Raw genomic sequence first — 17,515 nt, forward strand, 5'->3', positions numbered from 1 at the left:
GCTGAAAGACTGCTACCCCCTTCAGTTGGGGTGGGGGCATAACCATGCCCATACTGGTTGGTAGCCACCAGCCCATTATTCTTTTTTTTTTTATTCCCTGGCATCTAGTAGGCTCCCCCTCGCCCCTGGGGAGTGGATCGAGGGTATTTGCCCCATCTGCCCTCCGGTGGGCAGAACAACTTTGTCCCCATTTATTTGGGGTGGGAGTGTGGCCACAGCCCCACCCTCTTTTTTGGAAACAATTCTTCCATGGTGTCTGGTAGGGATTCTGCCCTGAGCCTTATAAAAATAGGCTGATCTGCCCCCAGGGGAGCGACCCTTGCCTAAGTGGTCACTCCCCTTACTAATGTAAACAAATAAAAAAAAATCCATGTGTCTAGTGGCTTCTGCCCCCCTGGGGACAGGAAAGGCCTAATAAAAAAATGTCCCCCTCGGGGGCGACCCTTGCCAAAGGGGTCACTCCCCTTATGCCAGTTTCATAAAAAATAAAAAAAACTGGTGTCTAGTGGCTTCTGACCTGGGGGGCAGATCCGCCTAATCAAAATAGGCCGATCTGCCCCCGTGGGGTGGGGGGCGCAAAACAGGCCTAATAAAATAATTGCCCCCTGGGGATTGACCCTTGCCTAAAGGGACGTTCCCCTTATGACAACTTCACAAAAAAAAAATACTGGTGTCTAGTGCCCCTTATGAAACAAAACCAAAAAAACAATCCATGGTGTCTAGTGCCTTCTGTCCCCACTTCTGTTAGCAATGTCTGGACCTCATATGGTGAGTTATTAAGAAGCCCAGATTAAAAAATTATTAGAGTATCCTTCACTATTGAGTGGCCATCAAACTTCAACTGAAAGACCATGATTAGATAAAATAGAAAAATTAAAACAATTGAAGAAGAAAAACGTTAGAACCCAACTCCATGCACAGGTCTTACTGGAACACTTCGAAAACAATACAATACCAGTAGGATTACACCTCAAAAACATCCCAGTCATATTTATTTTTGATAAGACCTATTTATCCCAATTTAGTGGTGTAAGTACAAAGTGCTCTAGAGATTGGTTAGCTCTGTCTGTGGAGACAGCACTAAGAGTGAGTGAGGTCAAGTTAAAAGAAATAGAAGAACTGGAACAAGAGATATTGAATGATACCATTAAGGATGTAAAAATATTGATAGAAAGTGTCAATAAGATGATCAGTGAGTTCAAAACTCACACAGTAAATCAAAAGACCACGAAGGTGGCAAGAGACATCAGAAATTTCAGTTTAATAAGCACTTACCCATATTTGAAAGAGGATTTTTACAAAAATAATAATCCAAGTGCCTTGAATCTCCAATACCAAAACAGATCACACAGAAAATGTATTACTTTTTCAGGCACATCCTCCGAATCCGAACAGGTTAACCAGGGAATTTCCCTCACCAACCCACAATATTCAGGGGCTCAACCTTTTTTCGGCAGAGGCGGGCGCCGGAGAAGGGGAGGTGGGACTCCGAGAGGTCAATTCCAAGATCAAGGGATTTTCCGCACACGACGGAGAACATACAGATGTAAATACTAATAAAGAGATGATACCTATAAATAATCTGTCTTCTTATGCTTTGACCCCCTCCAAAAATCAAATAATGAACAAAGGACTTTCCTTTGTACCACTCAAAATTCAATACCCGTTAGACAGTAAGATTGAGGTGCTGAGATTTTTACGCAAACACAGACTGAAAGCTTTTTTTTACATAATCCCTTAGACAGGCAGATAAGAAGAATAGTGATCTAAGACAAAAATCTTCTTTCTGTCCTGACAAAAATGACATGCCGAAGGAAGTACTAGTTTTTGAAGATGTAGTACTGAGGGAAATCAACAATCTCAATACAAAACAAATCTTTTTTTATACCAAACTGCATGAAGGCAGAAAAAGAGGCTATTCAGAGTTTAGCGAATAATCAAGAAATCATCATTAAACCCACAGATAAAGGAAGTGGGATAGTGATATGGAATAAAGACCAATATGAGCAAGAAGTAATGAGACAGTTAAACAACTCAGATCACTACCGGGTCATTCAAAAAGATTTCTTTAGGGATCTACCACATGAAATTGAGTCTATCACAAGAGATGCATTTAACAATCAATGGATATGCAAAAAAGAATTTGAATTCCTTCATCAAAGTGATGGGTGGATTCCCCGCTGCTATATTTTACAGAAAATCCATTAAAATGTAACAAATCCTCTGGGCAGACCCATTGTTTCAGCATGTGGTTTGGTGTTAGAACCCCTAGCTCAATTTGTAGACATTTTTTGAAAACCATTCGTGACCCAAACTAAGGCATATGTCAGGGATTCCATGGATATCATCAATAAAATGGAAAACATTACATTTAATGAAGATAAAAAAAAATTGGTGCCCTTCGACATAGAAGCCCTCTACACTAATATCCCCCAAGATGCAGCGATCAAAGTTGTTAGACAGATATTACATTTCCGTCCAACCCCTATTCAGACTTCCACAGAATTCCTAGTTTCCTCAGCTACTTTATGTCTCAAAACTAGTTTTTTTATCTCCCAAGAGACCTGCTATCTTCAAACAAAAGGAGTAGCCATGGGGTGTAGCTTCACAACGGAGATAGCGAACCTTGTTATGGATTATTTTGAACAAAAGTGGGTGTATTCCATCGCCAACCCGTACAAGAAAAATATTATTTAGTGGTGACGACATATTAATGATCTGGGAAGGTGAAAGAGAATTGTTATCCTCCTTCCATGATTGGCTCAATCAACGTACCATAGATCTCAAATTCACACTTAACTGCGATACTCCGAAAATGTATTTCTTAGACCTATGTATAGTTGCTAAAGCAGGCCTCATTGAAGTAAGTTTATACAAGAAACTGACTGACTGCAATACTCTACTTCATTTTTCAAGCGGTCATCCTAGGACACTTAAAGAAAGTTTACCATATGGCAATGTTTGCGAATCAGAAGAAATTGTAGTAATAAGGAAGATTATTTGAGAATGCCACTGAACTCACAAATAAACTGATGAATAAGGGTTACCTGAAAAAACTAGTTTAAAATGCTTTGAAAAGAGCTTGGTATACACCAAGAGAGTCGCTGCTAACACCTAAACAAAAGAAAGAAGACACACCGTTAACCTGTGTGATGACTTACAGACCTAGGGCAAACAAAGTAAGATCAATCATTGAGAGAAACTGGCGAATACTGAATAGATTAGGAATTGAGAGACCGCTGTTTGCTTTTAAAAAAAAAGTCAAAATCTGTTGGTAAGAGTATCCTTGCCCAAATTAAAAAAGAATAAGGATTTGAGAATGATGTTACAATTGCCCCCGGTAAAGGGACATTATAGATGTCAGAACTGTGTAGCCTGTCAGTTCACAAATGACACCAATGAAGTAAAAATAAATGGTCAGGTTCATCGACAGAGATGTTTCTCCAACTGTAATACAAAAAATGTGATATATTGCATCAAGTGCCCGTGTGAATTAGTGTACATAGGACAAACATCGCAACCAGTCAAGACAAGAATTCTTCAACACAGGTCTAGAATCATGTGCAGCATTCGAGGTGCACCATTGGTGGGACATTATGAAGAATGTAAACATAAACCTGACGAAATCTGGTGGACAGTCTTAAAAAGTGATACTCTAAGAAAAGGGTGGCTTTGGACTCCACCGAGATTGGAGCACGACGGAGGCAAAACTGATTGAAAAATTTGGCACAGCTAGATGTGGTCTGAATGACCAGGATGAGCTATGGTCTTTAATTTAACTGTTGTTTATGACAGATACAGATGTATATTTGTACACACTAACATTTACTCTGGATTTTTGTGATGTTTGCCACCCATGCCCGTTGTATCCATAAAGACAAAAGGTGTTAAGTTTATGTGTATAGTAAGGACCAGAAATCCAGAGATTTGTTATAGGTACATTTCATATTGATACTTTGTGATTTGCAACACATGTATTGCTTCATATTGGATAATACAGAGAATTTTGTTCTGTCGATTTTTAGTTTCTTAGAAAATGACCGGAAAGAATTCTTAGAGGACAAGTATATCTGTTCGGTATCTTTGAGTCCTCGATTTTTGTTTTCTGATTATCAAAGTCAAAAGAATATAAGAAAATAGTTGGCACCAGTGTTGGACCTGGCTTTTTTGACAGGGTCATCCCCAAACTTTTTGCCTCCTTCCTCCTATTTTTTCTGACCTGTTGTTGTTGGCTTTTGAACTCTGGGCACTTTACCACTGCTAACCAGTGCTAAAGTGCATATGCTCTCTGTGTAAATTGTACTGTTGATTGGTTTATCCATGATTGTCTAGTTAATTTACTTGTAAGACCCTTGTAGAGTGCAATGTATGTGCCTAGGGCCTGCAGATTAAATGCTACTAGTGGGCCTACATCACTGGTTGTGCCACCCACTTCAGTAACCCATTAACCTTGTCTCAGGCCTGCCATTGCAAGGCCTGTGTATGCAGTTTCACTGCCTCTTCGACTTGACATTTACTTTCCAAGCCTAAAACTCCCCTTTTTCTACATATAAGTCACCCCTAATGTGTGCCCTAGGTAACCCCTAGAGCAGGGTGCTGTGTGGGTAAAAGGCAGAACATGTACCTGTGTAGTTTATATGTCCTGGTAGTGTAAAACTCCTAAATTCGTTTTTACACTACTGTGAGGCCTGTTCCCTTCATAGGCTAACATTGGGGCTGCCCTCATACATTGTTGAAGTGGCAGCTGCTGATCTGAAAGGAGCAGGAAGGTCATATTTAGTATGGCCAGAATGGTAATACAAAATCCTGCTGACTGCTGAAGTTGGATTTAATATTACTATTCTAGAAATGCCACTTTTAGAAAGTGAGCATTTCTTTGCACTTAAATCTTTCTGTGCCTTACAATCCACGTCTGGCTAGGTTTAGTTGACAGCTCCTTGTGCATTCACTCAGACTCACCCCAAATACAGGGTACTCAGCATCACTTGCATACATCTGCATTTTGAATGGGTCTTCCTGGGCTGGGAGGGTGGAGGGCCTGCCCCCACACAAAGGACTGCCACACCCCCTTGCTGGGACCCTGGCAGACAGGATTGAACTGAAAGGGGACCTGGTGCATTTCTTAGCCACTCTTTGAAGTCACCCCCACTTCAAAGGCACAATTTAGTATAAAACAGGGCCTCTGCCCTACCTCATCAGACACTTGCTGGAGAAGAAACCTGAACCAGAAACTACATCCTGCCAAGAAGAACTGCCTGGCTGCTCAAAGGACTCACCTGTCTGCTTTCTACAAAGGACTGCTGCCTTGCTGTTGGCCTGCTGCCTTGCTGAACTCTTGTCTGGCTGTAAAAGTGCTCTCCAAGGGCTTGGATAGAGCTTGCCTCCTGTTCCCTGAAGTCTCAGGACCAAAAAGACTTCTCTTTTTCATTCGGACGCTTCATGCGCCGAAGATTTCGACGCACAGCTTGCTCCGCGGTGAGAAAATCGCCGCACGCCGATGCTGCTCAACGCGACGCTTAAGGGGCGACCGGAACTTCGACGCGCGGCCTCGCAAGGACAACGCCGCCTGACTTCCAGAGAGGATATTGACGCAACGCCTGCCGTGAGAAAGAAAATTCCATGCACACCCTCCCGGAACGACGCGCAGCCAGAAAACAAGCCGTAGAATCCACGCACAGACCCTGGGACATCTGGTAATCCCGCGATCCATAGAAGGAGACGGGCCGCATGCCGGAAAACGACGCACGTCTTCCCCGAGTGAAAAATAACAGAGCAAGTCCGTGTGTGAAGGGGCAAAACCGACGCACACACCATTTTTCCTCCCGTAGAACGACGCACGTCTACCCGCGTGAAAAATAATGACGCAAGTCCGTGTGTGAAGGAGCGTAACCGACGCACACACCATTTTTCCACGCTTCTCCTCTTCTGCGGCCCTCTGCGGAGATTTTCCACTACAAACCAGGTACTTTGTGCTTGAAAGAGACTTTGTTTACTTTTTAAAGACTTAAGACACTTCATATCACTTTTTAGTGGTATCTTTACAAATTCATATTGCATCTTTGATCGTTTTGACCTGCAAATACCCAGATAAATATTATATATTTTTCTAAACACTGTGTGGTGTATTTTTGTGGTGCTATATTGTGTCATTGTATGATTTATTGCACAAACGCTTTACACATTGCCTTCTAAGTTAAGCCTGACTGCTCGTGCCAAGCTACCAAAGGGTGGGCACAGGATAATTTGGATTGTGTGTGACTTACCCTGACACTAGAGTGAGGGTTCTTGCTTGGACAGAGGGTAGCCTGACTGCCAACCAAAAATCCAATTTCTAACAATCAGGCTGCCTTTATATTTCTATATCTTTGTAGGGCCACCGATTTTCATTGTTCGTTCCTCTGTGGTCAATATGACCTCTGGGAGTATGCAGCCATAGCACACAGCACCCCTTTGTATTCAACAGGGTGAAATAGATATGTATATATTACCATCATACAAGATGACCTTTGTGGAGCATAAAACAAGGTTCCCTCTCTGTTTAAAGATGGCCGCCGTCATATGCGCCATCATTTTCGAGAGGTACGCTGACCTCCTTTCACCTTTGGATTCTAATTTTTATGGGAGCGCAAACAGATGAGTAGAGATCCAGGCGGATGGTTTTGTCCGCCGTAGATAAAGTACAGGGGGGATTTTTAGAGATCGGCACCAGAAGTTAAGATGGTCGCCACAGAGCTTCATCCCTATTTAAAGATGGTGGAGGCTATTTCATGTTTTCCCATCATCTGGAACGCAATAGAATGACCGATGCGCCGGGCTGAGTGCGTACATCATACAAATCACTAGTAAGTGACTAATAAGATAAGTTGTGCCTGTGTCTTCTTTATTTTACATTGTAATTTTGAATAGTGTTTCCACATTTCACTTTTTCCATTTCCATTCACTTCTAGACACAGTGAGGCTGGTAGTTTTGATTGCTTCAGACTTGCGATGTAAGATGGCTACTACTTTTCACTTAGCATGTGGGGTAGTTGGACATTTGAACCCTCACATATACTTTCTTTTGCATTTATGCGTAATAATGGCCAGATTATCTCTTGTGGGTGGTATTGGCACAAAGAGAATTCTCAATTTTCAGGCATGTTTAATCACATCAGCCATGGTGACTCTAGATTACTCAAACAAAGTGAATACATAATGTTGGCATGGGATTTTAGCATATCACATTTGGGGTGTGTGATTATCTGTCACGGTGAAGGTACTCCTTGAACAACTTTTAAATATTAAAATATTTATAGAGAAAGTGAACCTGTTCTTGTATATTGTTTATAGGTCTTTATCACTCCATGAGTCCAGAAGAGGCCCATAGGTATAGGGGCCGAAACGTGTCGACCTTTTTGTTAAGGAGGTTGCAAAACATACTTAGCATATAGACTATGATTTTGGCTCACATCGTTTCTTGAATCAGAGTCTAAGGAAAGTGGTTACATAAGATGTGACAGCCACCGCAACCATCTCTGTCATGTGGAAGAAAGTCTCAATATATCTTGACAACCACGTCTCTCTAATTAGTTGTGGAGAATGATGAAGACTGCGTTTGTACATGTTTGTATATATTGTTTGTAAATAAGTATAATGTAAGTCTTTTTGTATATGTTGTATGTGCGCAATTTTGGGTTTTATGTCCAAAACAATCATTAGAATAATTTTGCTGTCATTAAAATACATTACCAATGATCAATTTAGAAGTTCATTGTGAGAAATAAAAAATTTCAATTTATCCCTACTATTGTACCACTTATGTTTATGGTTTATATTCTGTCCACCCTGGGGGCAGATCGGCCTAATCAATATAGGCAGATCTGCCCGGGGGGGGGTAAGGCCTAATAATAAAATGCCCCCCAGGGGAGCGACCCTTGCCCAAAGGGTCGCTCACCTTTATATGTAAATAAAAATAAAAAAAACTCCCTGGTGTCTAGTGGGCATTCCTGTTGACCGATCGCATCCCGATCGGACAGCAGAAATGCTCAGAATGACATTGAAAGAAAGGCAAATCCTTTCCTTTCTTTCGATGTCTCTGCCCGTCCCCTCCTCCCAAGCAGAAGAAAAATGCTTAGCATTTCTCTTCCGCATCCTTCCAGCGCGATGGGAGGTGACCTCTGATGAGGTCAGCAAGCGATCATGTGCTGATGTCATCAGACGTTACTGGTGTGGGGGTCAGGATTGGAAGGGGAAGCGATTCCCCTTCAATCCCTGTCTGGGGGTGAGGGGGAGTCCCACAGGAGGAGCACTAGCAGGACGAGGTGGTCTCGTCCCAGGCACACAGGAGCTGTGTGCAAGGACAAGACCACCTCTTCCCAGCCACCATAGGGGTTAAACACCATCTAGACCGGACTATATATGTGTAGAGTACATGGAAAGTATACACAGGAAGCGACGAAAAAAAGCACCTGACCAACCATGTAGCCTTTGGCCTATTCTAGCTAGTGTTAGATCGCCAGTCCCTAATACTGTGTGCCCCTTTGTGTCTATGGGCGATCAAAATGCTGCACCATGGCAAACACCTACTGGCCAGTGAAAGGCAAGCAACTATTACTATCTACAGTTTTTTGTTTTTTGCAGTTTAATGTAGCACAAACTCCACCTGAGGGTATTGGCGCTTTACATGAGCACCAATTATATTACAGAACAACACATTCATTTTTGTAGGCACGGGGAGATTAAGTAATTTGCCCAGATTCACATGATCTTGATCTGCCGCCAAAAGAAAGCGTGTGAAATGCATGGTTTTGTCTCTGGGATTGAAACCCAAAATGTGGGGAAAGGATCCCCACCCCTTTAAAACTGAATCAAGTCTGACATGCAGAGAAAACTCCTTTCTGCAAAACCAAACAGGTGTGATTGCAGCCAGGGGCACTGGAACACTTGTGAGGTCCTGCACCCATCCCAGCCCTAAAACAACTTGTACAATGTGTGAACCTCAGCCCACGCACCAGAGATAAAACTTATGCTTTTGCGTGAAGCGCAGCCCCCACTCCTTCTGCCAGTAAAACTGGAGCTGTCCTGGGGGTCTGACAGCGAGGCTCAGGAATGTGCTATGTGTTTGCAGTGGGTGCTGAAATAACAAACACTGGAGGGCAGGGAGAGTGTGTTAATGAAGGAACACACATCGAGCCCCACAGGAAAAGAGGATTAAAAGAAGGTGGTTTACCCGGATGCCCTGTGCCAAGAGAGGTGCAGGAGAGGGTGCCTATTTAAACTTTCCTATTGGATAGGCATGTTTGTCCAAACACAGTTTTACCACTGTGGCCTGCCTAACTATTGTTTCTGCAGCCCAGTAGTGATGGATGACCGTGGCTGCGAGGAAAGCTTGTGGTGGCTATGAGGGTATGGTCATCCCACCCGTTAGCACCTCGTCTTAGGGTGGGGTCTGTGTCTGTGATGCTTACTGATCCCAACCCACCCGATGATGACTTCAGAAAGGGAGTAGTGGGGAGCAATTCATACCTAACATGCAGCCACTCCCAGAGCTGATGCTCATGTCGCCCTGGGATGCTGCAAAAAGTAATGTTACTGGCGTCATCCAGGGTTGGAAACCAAAGGCCCCAGATAATGGCAAGCCAGGGCTGAAGTGATTTAAGCCCTTAAGCATCCAGAATGTCAGACACAGGCGCACTAGTGAACATGTCAGTAAAAGTGCTTGCCTGACCCTCCCATAAAGCGAGTGTCACAGTATGACTCCAACACAGGGCAGCGTCAGCTATCTGAAAGGGGCATCTTGTGTTCCTGCTCTGTGTGCCTTCGAAGCAGTTAACTAATAGCTTTTGATTCTGTGATTAATTCTTTGATTGATGGCAGACAAAGCCAGAAAATTGGGGAGGGGGTGCAGCCCCTTTGCCCATTGGAAGCAGTCGCCCTTGGTTTAAAGGGTATTTCTGTTCTTTTGTGCCTTTGGAGTCATTAGGCATTACAATTGTTTTCAACGTGGCAAGAAAAACGCTTCCTGAAATAGGACCAAATACCATAAATATCAATAGTTCACACTACTAAATTCCAAATCTTTATATTAAAAAGCTACAAATGCTTTATTTCACTCATTACTAAGATTAAAGGAGCACTGGCAAAGACAATCGGACGTTTGTGAGGCTTTTGGGTCAGAAGTGTCCACGCTATACAACTAACAAACAGATTAGCTTCCAATGATGTTTGCCCAGCAGCATTGGGGAGAGATCGCAGAAAACAAACAAGCATTTGCAATGCAACTGGTCTCGCGTTTGCTTGTGTTAGAGCTGATAGCGTTGTAAACTCCTAACAGGAATGTTCACTCGTTGTGAAACCTATCTGCAAAAGTGCAATACCCGGAAAAAGTGCAATTAAGTGTTTAACAGGGTCGATATTATGTAAAGCACTCGACTTCTGCCAAGCGAGATCGCGCTCAGAAAATAGAGAAAAAGTAGTCCACGAACCGGATGGAAAACAGCGAGCCTCGTATGTTTTCTGTACTTGATCGATGCGCTCAAGGAGGGCTATCCACCGGAAAAGGCATGACGTATGTGTGCCTTCCACTAATGAAATCAAGCATATTCTAACAGGCAAGCCCACGAGCCAATGAAAGACACTGACGTGACGTGGACGGGGGTCCGAGCCCTTTTTAATTCCTAAAGCATCTCGCTCAGTGAAACGCATGCGCAAGGGCTTTTGTTTCTATGGCATTCATTTTTCAGATGTTTTCCCAGCGCTCACTTGCTGCCAGGCCGCGTGATAATTGATTTTATAGGTAAAATACTCATTCCTGTATTCCAATGCAGGCATTACAACACACCTAGACAACCAATAGGAAAACAAAATGAATAAATTACTCCTATGGGTTGATCTAAGAAATGACTGGAGAAGTCTGAAGCCAAAGGCTTAAGGCAGGACCAGCTTTAGCATTGGTGGCGCCCTGTGCAACAGTCTTTTTTTGGGACTCCCCTCCCCCTATGACCACCTCCTCAGATCCCTCACTACCACCTGGGAAATGTGCCACTCATCTCCCCATAGCGCCCCCTTTAACATACATTCATTTTAAAGCGCTTGTAAAGGCTGGCTTTAATAATCCACTCAGCTATCCATACAAAATATCATTCTGTTCTTTGCAGCAGGCACTTTAACCCTCTACACTACTTTATGGAGAGTCAAAGCTGCCACTAGACTAAACCCCCATCTCTCTCCCTAGCAGGAACATTAATCAGAAGAGATATCTTGATATTTTAATTGCTTCCCTAAAGGCTGGACACACAAAGTTTTCAGCAGGTGCTTTTAAATCGCAAGTTTCGTACCTGATTGCTAAACACAGTGACCCCCTGAGGTCAGCATCTGGTGCGGCCGCACCGCTCGCACCACCCTAAAGCCGGCCCTGGCTTAAGGTAGTGAAGCAAAAGAAGCCAATGGATAAAGAGGCTTCACCAAAAGCCCATTAAATTATAGAATGCAACAAATTCGCCATCAATGGCCCAAGTGCCATATATATCAAGCCTAAAAAAATAAAAAAGAAGTGAGCATCAAACTGCTGGGGACGTAAGTTAGCTATGTAATGTGTGTTTTAACTGCCAAAAAAACCTGGGCTGGAGAGTTTTATAAATTGTTTCTGGGTTTTTTCACAGCAACATTTTCCTTGATTTTCTGATGACCCTATACAAGACCCTGATTCTTCGAAATGGAATCAAGAAACTCTGTGACGTAATTACTATTACCAAAGGAACTTTAAAGACAAGCCAACGTAATCCTTTATCAGCATACAGTGTAAACCCTACAATTGTAATGTTCCATAAAGTGAAAACGTGAGGAAAAAACAATACCCTCTGGTATAACTTAAAAGAAAACAAGAATTAAGATCTTTTACACCTCAGCGTACACAGCTTTTCATGGGGAGACGTAACCTTGTAATGAAACTCCTCAGGAAAGCAGTGGATAGAAAAATGTTCACTGATGGACAGTCAAGTTCGTAAACTCGCCAATTGTAGAAGCTCTGAATACTTCGGTACGAAGTGAAAATGAATCATGAGCACCAGCGGCCACTGGAAATCTCAAGGGGATAGGCGGGTGGGGAGGTGCAATAAAAAACTAAAAAATGAATAAGAATAAAAAAAGACATACCTGTTCTAACTTCACTGGCCACCTTGCGCTCCTCTACTGATGGTGTCCCAGCAGTCCCTGGGACGCTAAGCAGAGGCTCCCCACGCAATCCTGGCACTGCTCTCATGCTTTACTTAGCATGAAAGCAGTGCCAGGATTGATCTGAGCAGCTTGGTCTGCTCCTCAGACACTACATTGGAGTCTGTGCAGCACAAGTGGGATGGAGAAACCTAAGTGCACATGTCAGTTTGGCAGGCCTAGGGTGGGCGGCCAAACTGACCTGCACACTTAGTGCACTCACTCCACTCCTCCTCCTCGCCCCCCCCCCCCATAGCCCAGCCCCACCTCTCCCTACACCAAGCTGTTTCAGCTGAGCCAGCAGCTGAAAAATAAAACAAAATAACGTTTTATTTGTCAGTTGCTGGCTCTTTGCCATTGCGAAGAAGCCACCCCTGAGTATGAGAAGCTCTCTCGTTATTGATTTCAAATGCCAAACTATCTGAAGCAACATAAACCTTTCCGTTTTCTAAACTCAAATGTAAATGTATATTATTTGGTTATGGATAATGCCCATTTCATAATATAATTCCTACAAAAGAAGCACAGGCACACAAAGGCTGAATAAAAATAATCCTGTTTGTTTGGGATGCTCTAATAGCTTAGGCTCCGCGTGATATAAATTGTTAATTGACAGAGATTGATGATTTCATTTGCAATTGCTTGGAAAATTGGGAAGTAGTTCTGTCACAGACAGACAGTATCAGGATAACTAAGGGTTACATATTACCTGCCATGTGCCGAAAGCTTATATATGTGAGTAGTTTGCCCAGGAAATCAATTATTCAGTACTGAATGGATCCCTCATTTCAGTAAGAGCTATGGTGTATGGGTTGAGAAGAAATAATAATATCATTGAAGAGTGGAGTTCCTACATTACAGTATAGATAAACTGATGCTTATTAACAGTTAGATCTCTCGAAGATCAGAAGCAACGAAGTATGGAAATAAACTTAAACTCATTGTTCCCGGGTTAACCCTAAGTACTTTTATCACTGAATCACCTCACATTGTGTACTTATCTGTTGTAGAACCAATGGGAATCATTCTTAAAAATAAAATACAAACTGTTTGAATAAATCGAATTTTGTACCGATTTTCAAAAAATAAGTTAGCTGTTTTTTCCACCATGCACATCAATATGTATTTTCGCTTCTGGTAAAGGCCACAGTTTCCAGTTTATATGTTTCATTATTAGGGAAAAAAATAATTATTTGATTTTTATACACAGTTTGCAATTTCACATTGACATTCTTCACATCAAGAAGATATCTGTCAGTGTAGATCACTTCTATGTATAAAAATCAATGTGTCCCTGGCAATGTGTACAGGGATGTCAACTTTGAATCCAGCTCAGAAAGGGAATAGTTACGACAAGTGTAAAATTGGGGATATTGGTGAGCATTCTGATTTGTGCGGACTATACACTAGGCACTTGGAGGTAGCACTGATGCGCACTTGGACAAGCAGGGAGAGGAGAAAACGTAATTTTCCTAAAGCAAACTTAACTAATTTTCAACTCAATTGCATGCTTCTGGTTGGCATTTAACACTTAGCAAACAAGTAAAAAGGACTCTCATGTGTCTAGAAATCTCAATGAAGTCTGTAAACTTGAAGAAACATTGCTTGAGGTAATGGTAGTGGCCACTGGTGCAGTCGGTCATCGCACATGAAGAAATGCCGTACTGAGTAACAAAACCCTGCACAACATTCTCTCTGTCTACCGAGCACTATAGCCAGGGGGAGTAAGTATGGGAAGTGCCTAAGAAAAACTGCATATGCAGGGAGCCTTCTTAGCATGGGTATTCCCTGAGGCGAGCTTCTGCGTGGACATAAATCACTGCACATAACCCTGTGCCAAGCACTTGCATCCACAGAGTTCACTAAAATGGTTTTGGACATGCACATCTGTTTCGTGAGCTGTCCTTTGTTTTATTTTTAATTTTTTAAGTTCATGTCGGAACCGACGATCCAATATAATACCACAGATCAACTGCAGCAGCCATCTCCTTTCATCTTACAAATCAGGGTTGCATGTTTGGAGTGCATAAATACAAAATGGATGGATTTGGCAATTCACAAATCCAGAAGCAGAGTCATAAATCCTGCAGCAAAAATTGGGAACTTTTAACTTTTCTTTGGTGGTTTTTATTTATATCTTCTTTAGGGTGAGAGGATTCCCTCCTTGACCCTTAATACTCCCTTTCCCCCCATAAGTTTGTCTTTGCTCTATAAAGCCAGGTACTGGTCAATGGTTCCAAACTGATGTTACGGATCTGCAGATGCTGGGGACCTCTCGTGCACCTATAAACAAAGTCTGATTCATAGAGTACATATGTACAATATGGCAGCTTGGGGGTTTGCAAATCCCAAAGAAAGAAACTGTGCATTTTTTCATTTTGGGGGGTAGTATACACCCTTTTTTTCCCCCTTATCCTCTCTGTGGTCAATGAATGTGCTGTGCTCCCCTCGTACGTACCTCCCACATTTTTTTTTTACTGCAAAGCAGAACCCATGTGTATTCATAAATACCTTGCATCATACAAGAATGTCCGGAAATAAAAATTTGCAGTCGTGGACAACCAATTAGATTTTGAGATCCTTATTCCTTCAGTGCTCGGTGGATCCCACGTTGGATGAAGGGAAATCAAGGCCCGTTTTTCAATCAGATTTATTTTTAAAATATATTTTTCCTTTGATACCTGGAGGATTCCGCCCTTTGGATATGTGAGGAGATGTAAAGTCATTACTTGTAGAAATAGGATTTCCCCACCCTCTGCTAGACCCCTTTATTTAATATGGGATTGAATCATTTAGACCCTCATCATAACTCTGTCCTCCCGTTTCTAATTTACTCCATTTTGAAAAGACACATTTTAGATGGTTGCTGAAACCTTTTCGAATATTTCACACAGATTTATCAGACAATGCCAAAGTAATTGCAAGTGAAAAAAAGCTTTTCTGATATACTAATTATTATGGCCACAGAGTTCTGCCTTAATGAGGCTCCACATTTACTCTGCGATTGGATGGTTTAGTACATTGTATCAAAGGAAACACCATTATTCAGTTGTAGCATCAAGCATACCGATAACAGAGTCTCCAGTTGGCTCTAATTTCAAGAGTTGAGTCAACATTGTTATCTTTGGCTGAGTTTACAGCAAACACTCCACATCTACCAGTGATTCTCATTTACAGTTCCTAATCATTTCAGGGCGTTCCTGTGAGTTTTTGCCAGATGGTGATCTCACCGAACCTCACTAGTATACTATCTTGTCGGATACATTTGCCACAGTCCTATTTAAACTGCACCTTCAGGTAACAGGTATTTTGCGTTTGAGACCCTCACAAAAACAGAATCAAATGCTCCGTGGTTCTAGCCCTTTAAACAATTACCTGATTTCTTAGCTTGCTCTTTGGCATCTCAAGGGCGACTAAGGTCCATTTCTTCATTTTTGAAGATCCGGTCACCTGGAAAGACAAGGAAAATAATCATTACTATACAGACACTCATTGAATACTAAACAAGGACCTTCCCAAGAGTACAAATTCAGAGTATAACTAAAAAATGTTGACACAAAACTGTTAACGCACGTTTTAGAGATAGTTGTTTTGCATCAATGATCAGTGGTTTTGGTGGTTATAGAACTGGGCAGAGGGTATAAGTTACTGACATACCCTGCGTCATATTTTCGGTAGCAATGGAACTTGGTGCTAAGTGCCAGTAGCACAATATCGATTGGCATTTTCAGAGTGGTTTGGGCAGATGCAAAAACTCCAGAGCATAACCAAGGGCCAACAACTGTGCCTAATGAGGACAACTGAATGTCATGCACAGAGGGATCAGAAAGTTGGGTCCAATTCCAAGCGCTGTGCCTGGCGTTCAAAGCTCTTACCTAAAAGTCATGTGTACAGTAGTTTTGGGGAGAAGGAGAAAGCGTACGTGGCAAGGCCAAAGGGTGTGCCTGTGCCCAGTTTCCATCACAATAGGCCAAAGACCATATGACGTAGGTTCACTAAGGACACAGAAACAGGTCACAGGGAATGTGTGATGAGCATGCTCTACTTCCAGGACCTTCTGTTCATGCTTGAATGTGAGGCACATCAGTTTGGAGGACACATGGATACACACTAGTTACAGCTGCCACGCTTTGTTTCCTGGTGACAGTAATAGTAACATTACATTTCTCTAGCTAAGGAAGCTATGCAGTTTAACTAGGAGTTGGAGTAACTTGCACAATTATATGAGGCATAATAAAGCAAAATTACCTGCAAAAATAGACCTGGGCAGAACTTTTAATTCCTCTGGCGGAATCAGAGGAATTTGGTAATTCTGAGTTGCTCCTGTAATGTGGAGTTACTGATAAATTCTGCCGCTCCACAAGAGGAATTAATCTGTAGTGGCTGATTTCTAAACAGGGCTGGAAGAGGGAGTTGTCCCTCTGTTTGAAAATCAATGCAGATGAAAGTTTATTCTACAATGGATTTAAACATACAGGGACTGCTCCTTCTCCCAGCCCCATTTAGAAACCACTGCATAACACTACATATCCCTCAGCACCATTACAAACTCTGCAGTGGTAATTAGGGCCAAAAGAGGGAGCAGTCCCTTAATCCTTAAAAGAAATTGCAGACTAAACTTACATTCTCTGATATGCAGAATTTGTAAGGGCACCGAGGGGTATGCACTCCAGTGCATTTGCTATTTGGCTGTGCAAAATACATTCATACATCCATTTTTAGACGCAAGTTTTCATTTTGCATTAAGAAAATAGTTCATAAATGCCCACTCCTGTCCGTTGTGGAATCTCAGAGAATTTTAATGTATCCCCTACTGATGTCTGGAGCCTGTGCTGGAGGACGGAGGAGACACTCCTATAACCAGTACTTGGAGCTTTCTCCCACATTTTGGGAGCACTTTTGGAACTGGGACCGAACCTCTCCCAGAGAGGCTTCTGGACTGCTGATCAGCTGCCCCCTTGGTGTGGGCTCGACTGGCATTGCTGGATTAGTTGAGGAGATAGCCCCTTCCTCCCTGTGGGTTGCTGTTCTCCCTGTTTGCCTCTGCCTATCTTTGTGTTCCCCGAGTGCCTCCAGAGAACCCAGCATGTGAAGAGTGCTGCTTCTGCTCCTGGGTATCTCCACGTGGTGCAGTGCTTTGCTTTCCTTAAGTGCAAGGACAGCGCTATGTAGGAAGACTCCTTTGCTGGAGCATAGCACGTGAGGAGCACTCTTCTTTATTTGCCTAAAGCGCATTAGGAGCTCTTTTCTTCCTCACCCTGTGGGAGTCATGATCACCGTCATCCGGGCAGAACTAGCGTGTCAGAACGCGCTTCTCGAAGTGCCC

General features: G+C 42.6%; 1 protein-coding gene across 1 annotated transcript in view; it reads right to left on the reverse strand.

The window, feature by feature from the left end:
- Positions 1–17,515, reverse strand: part of LOC138288536 (E3 ubiquitin-protein ligase PDZRN3-B-like) — a 1,139,595-nt gene that overhangs the window by 392,918 nt on the left and 729,162 nt on the right. The window contains exon 2 of the mRNA XM_069230067.1: positions 15,565–15,639. Coding sequence (XP_069086168.1) covers positions 15,565–15,639 — 75 coding nt within the window. The remainder of the gene's footprint in view (positions 1–15,564; positions 15,640–17,515) is intronic.

Source organism: Pleurodeles waltl, chromosome 4_1 (genome assembly GCF_031143425.1).
Source record: "Pleurodeles waltl isolate 20211129_DDA chromosome 4_1, aPleWal1.hap1.20221129, whole genome shotgun sequence".
Taxonomy (NCBI): Eukaryota; Metazoa; Chordata; class Amphibia; order Caudata; family Salamandridae; genus Pleurodeles; species Pleurodeles waltl.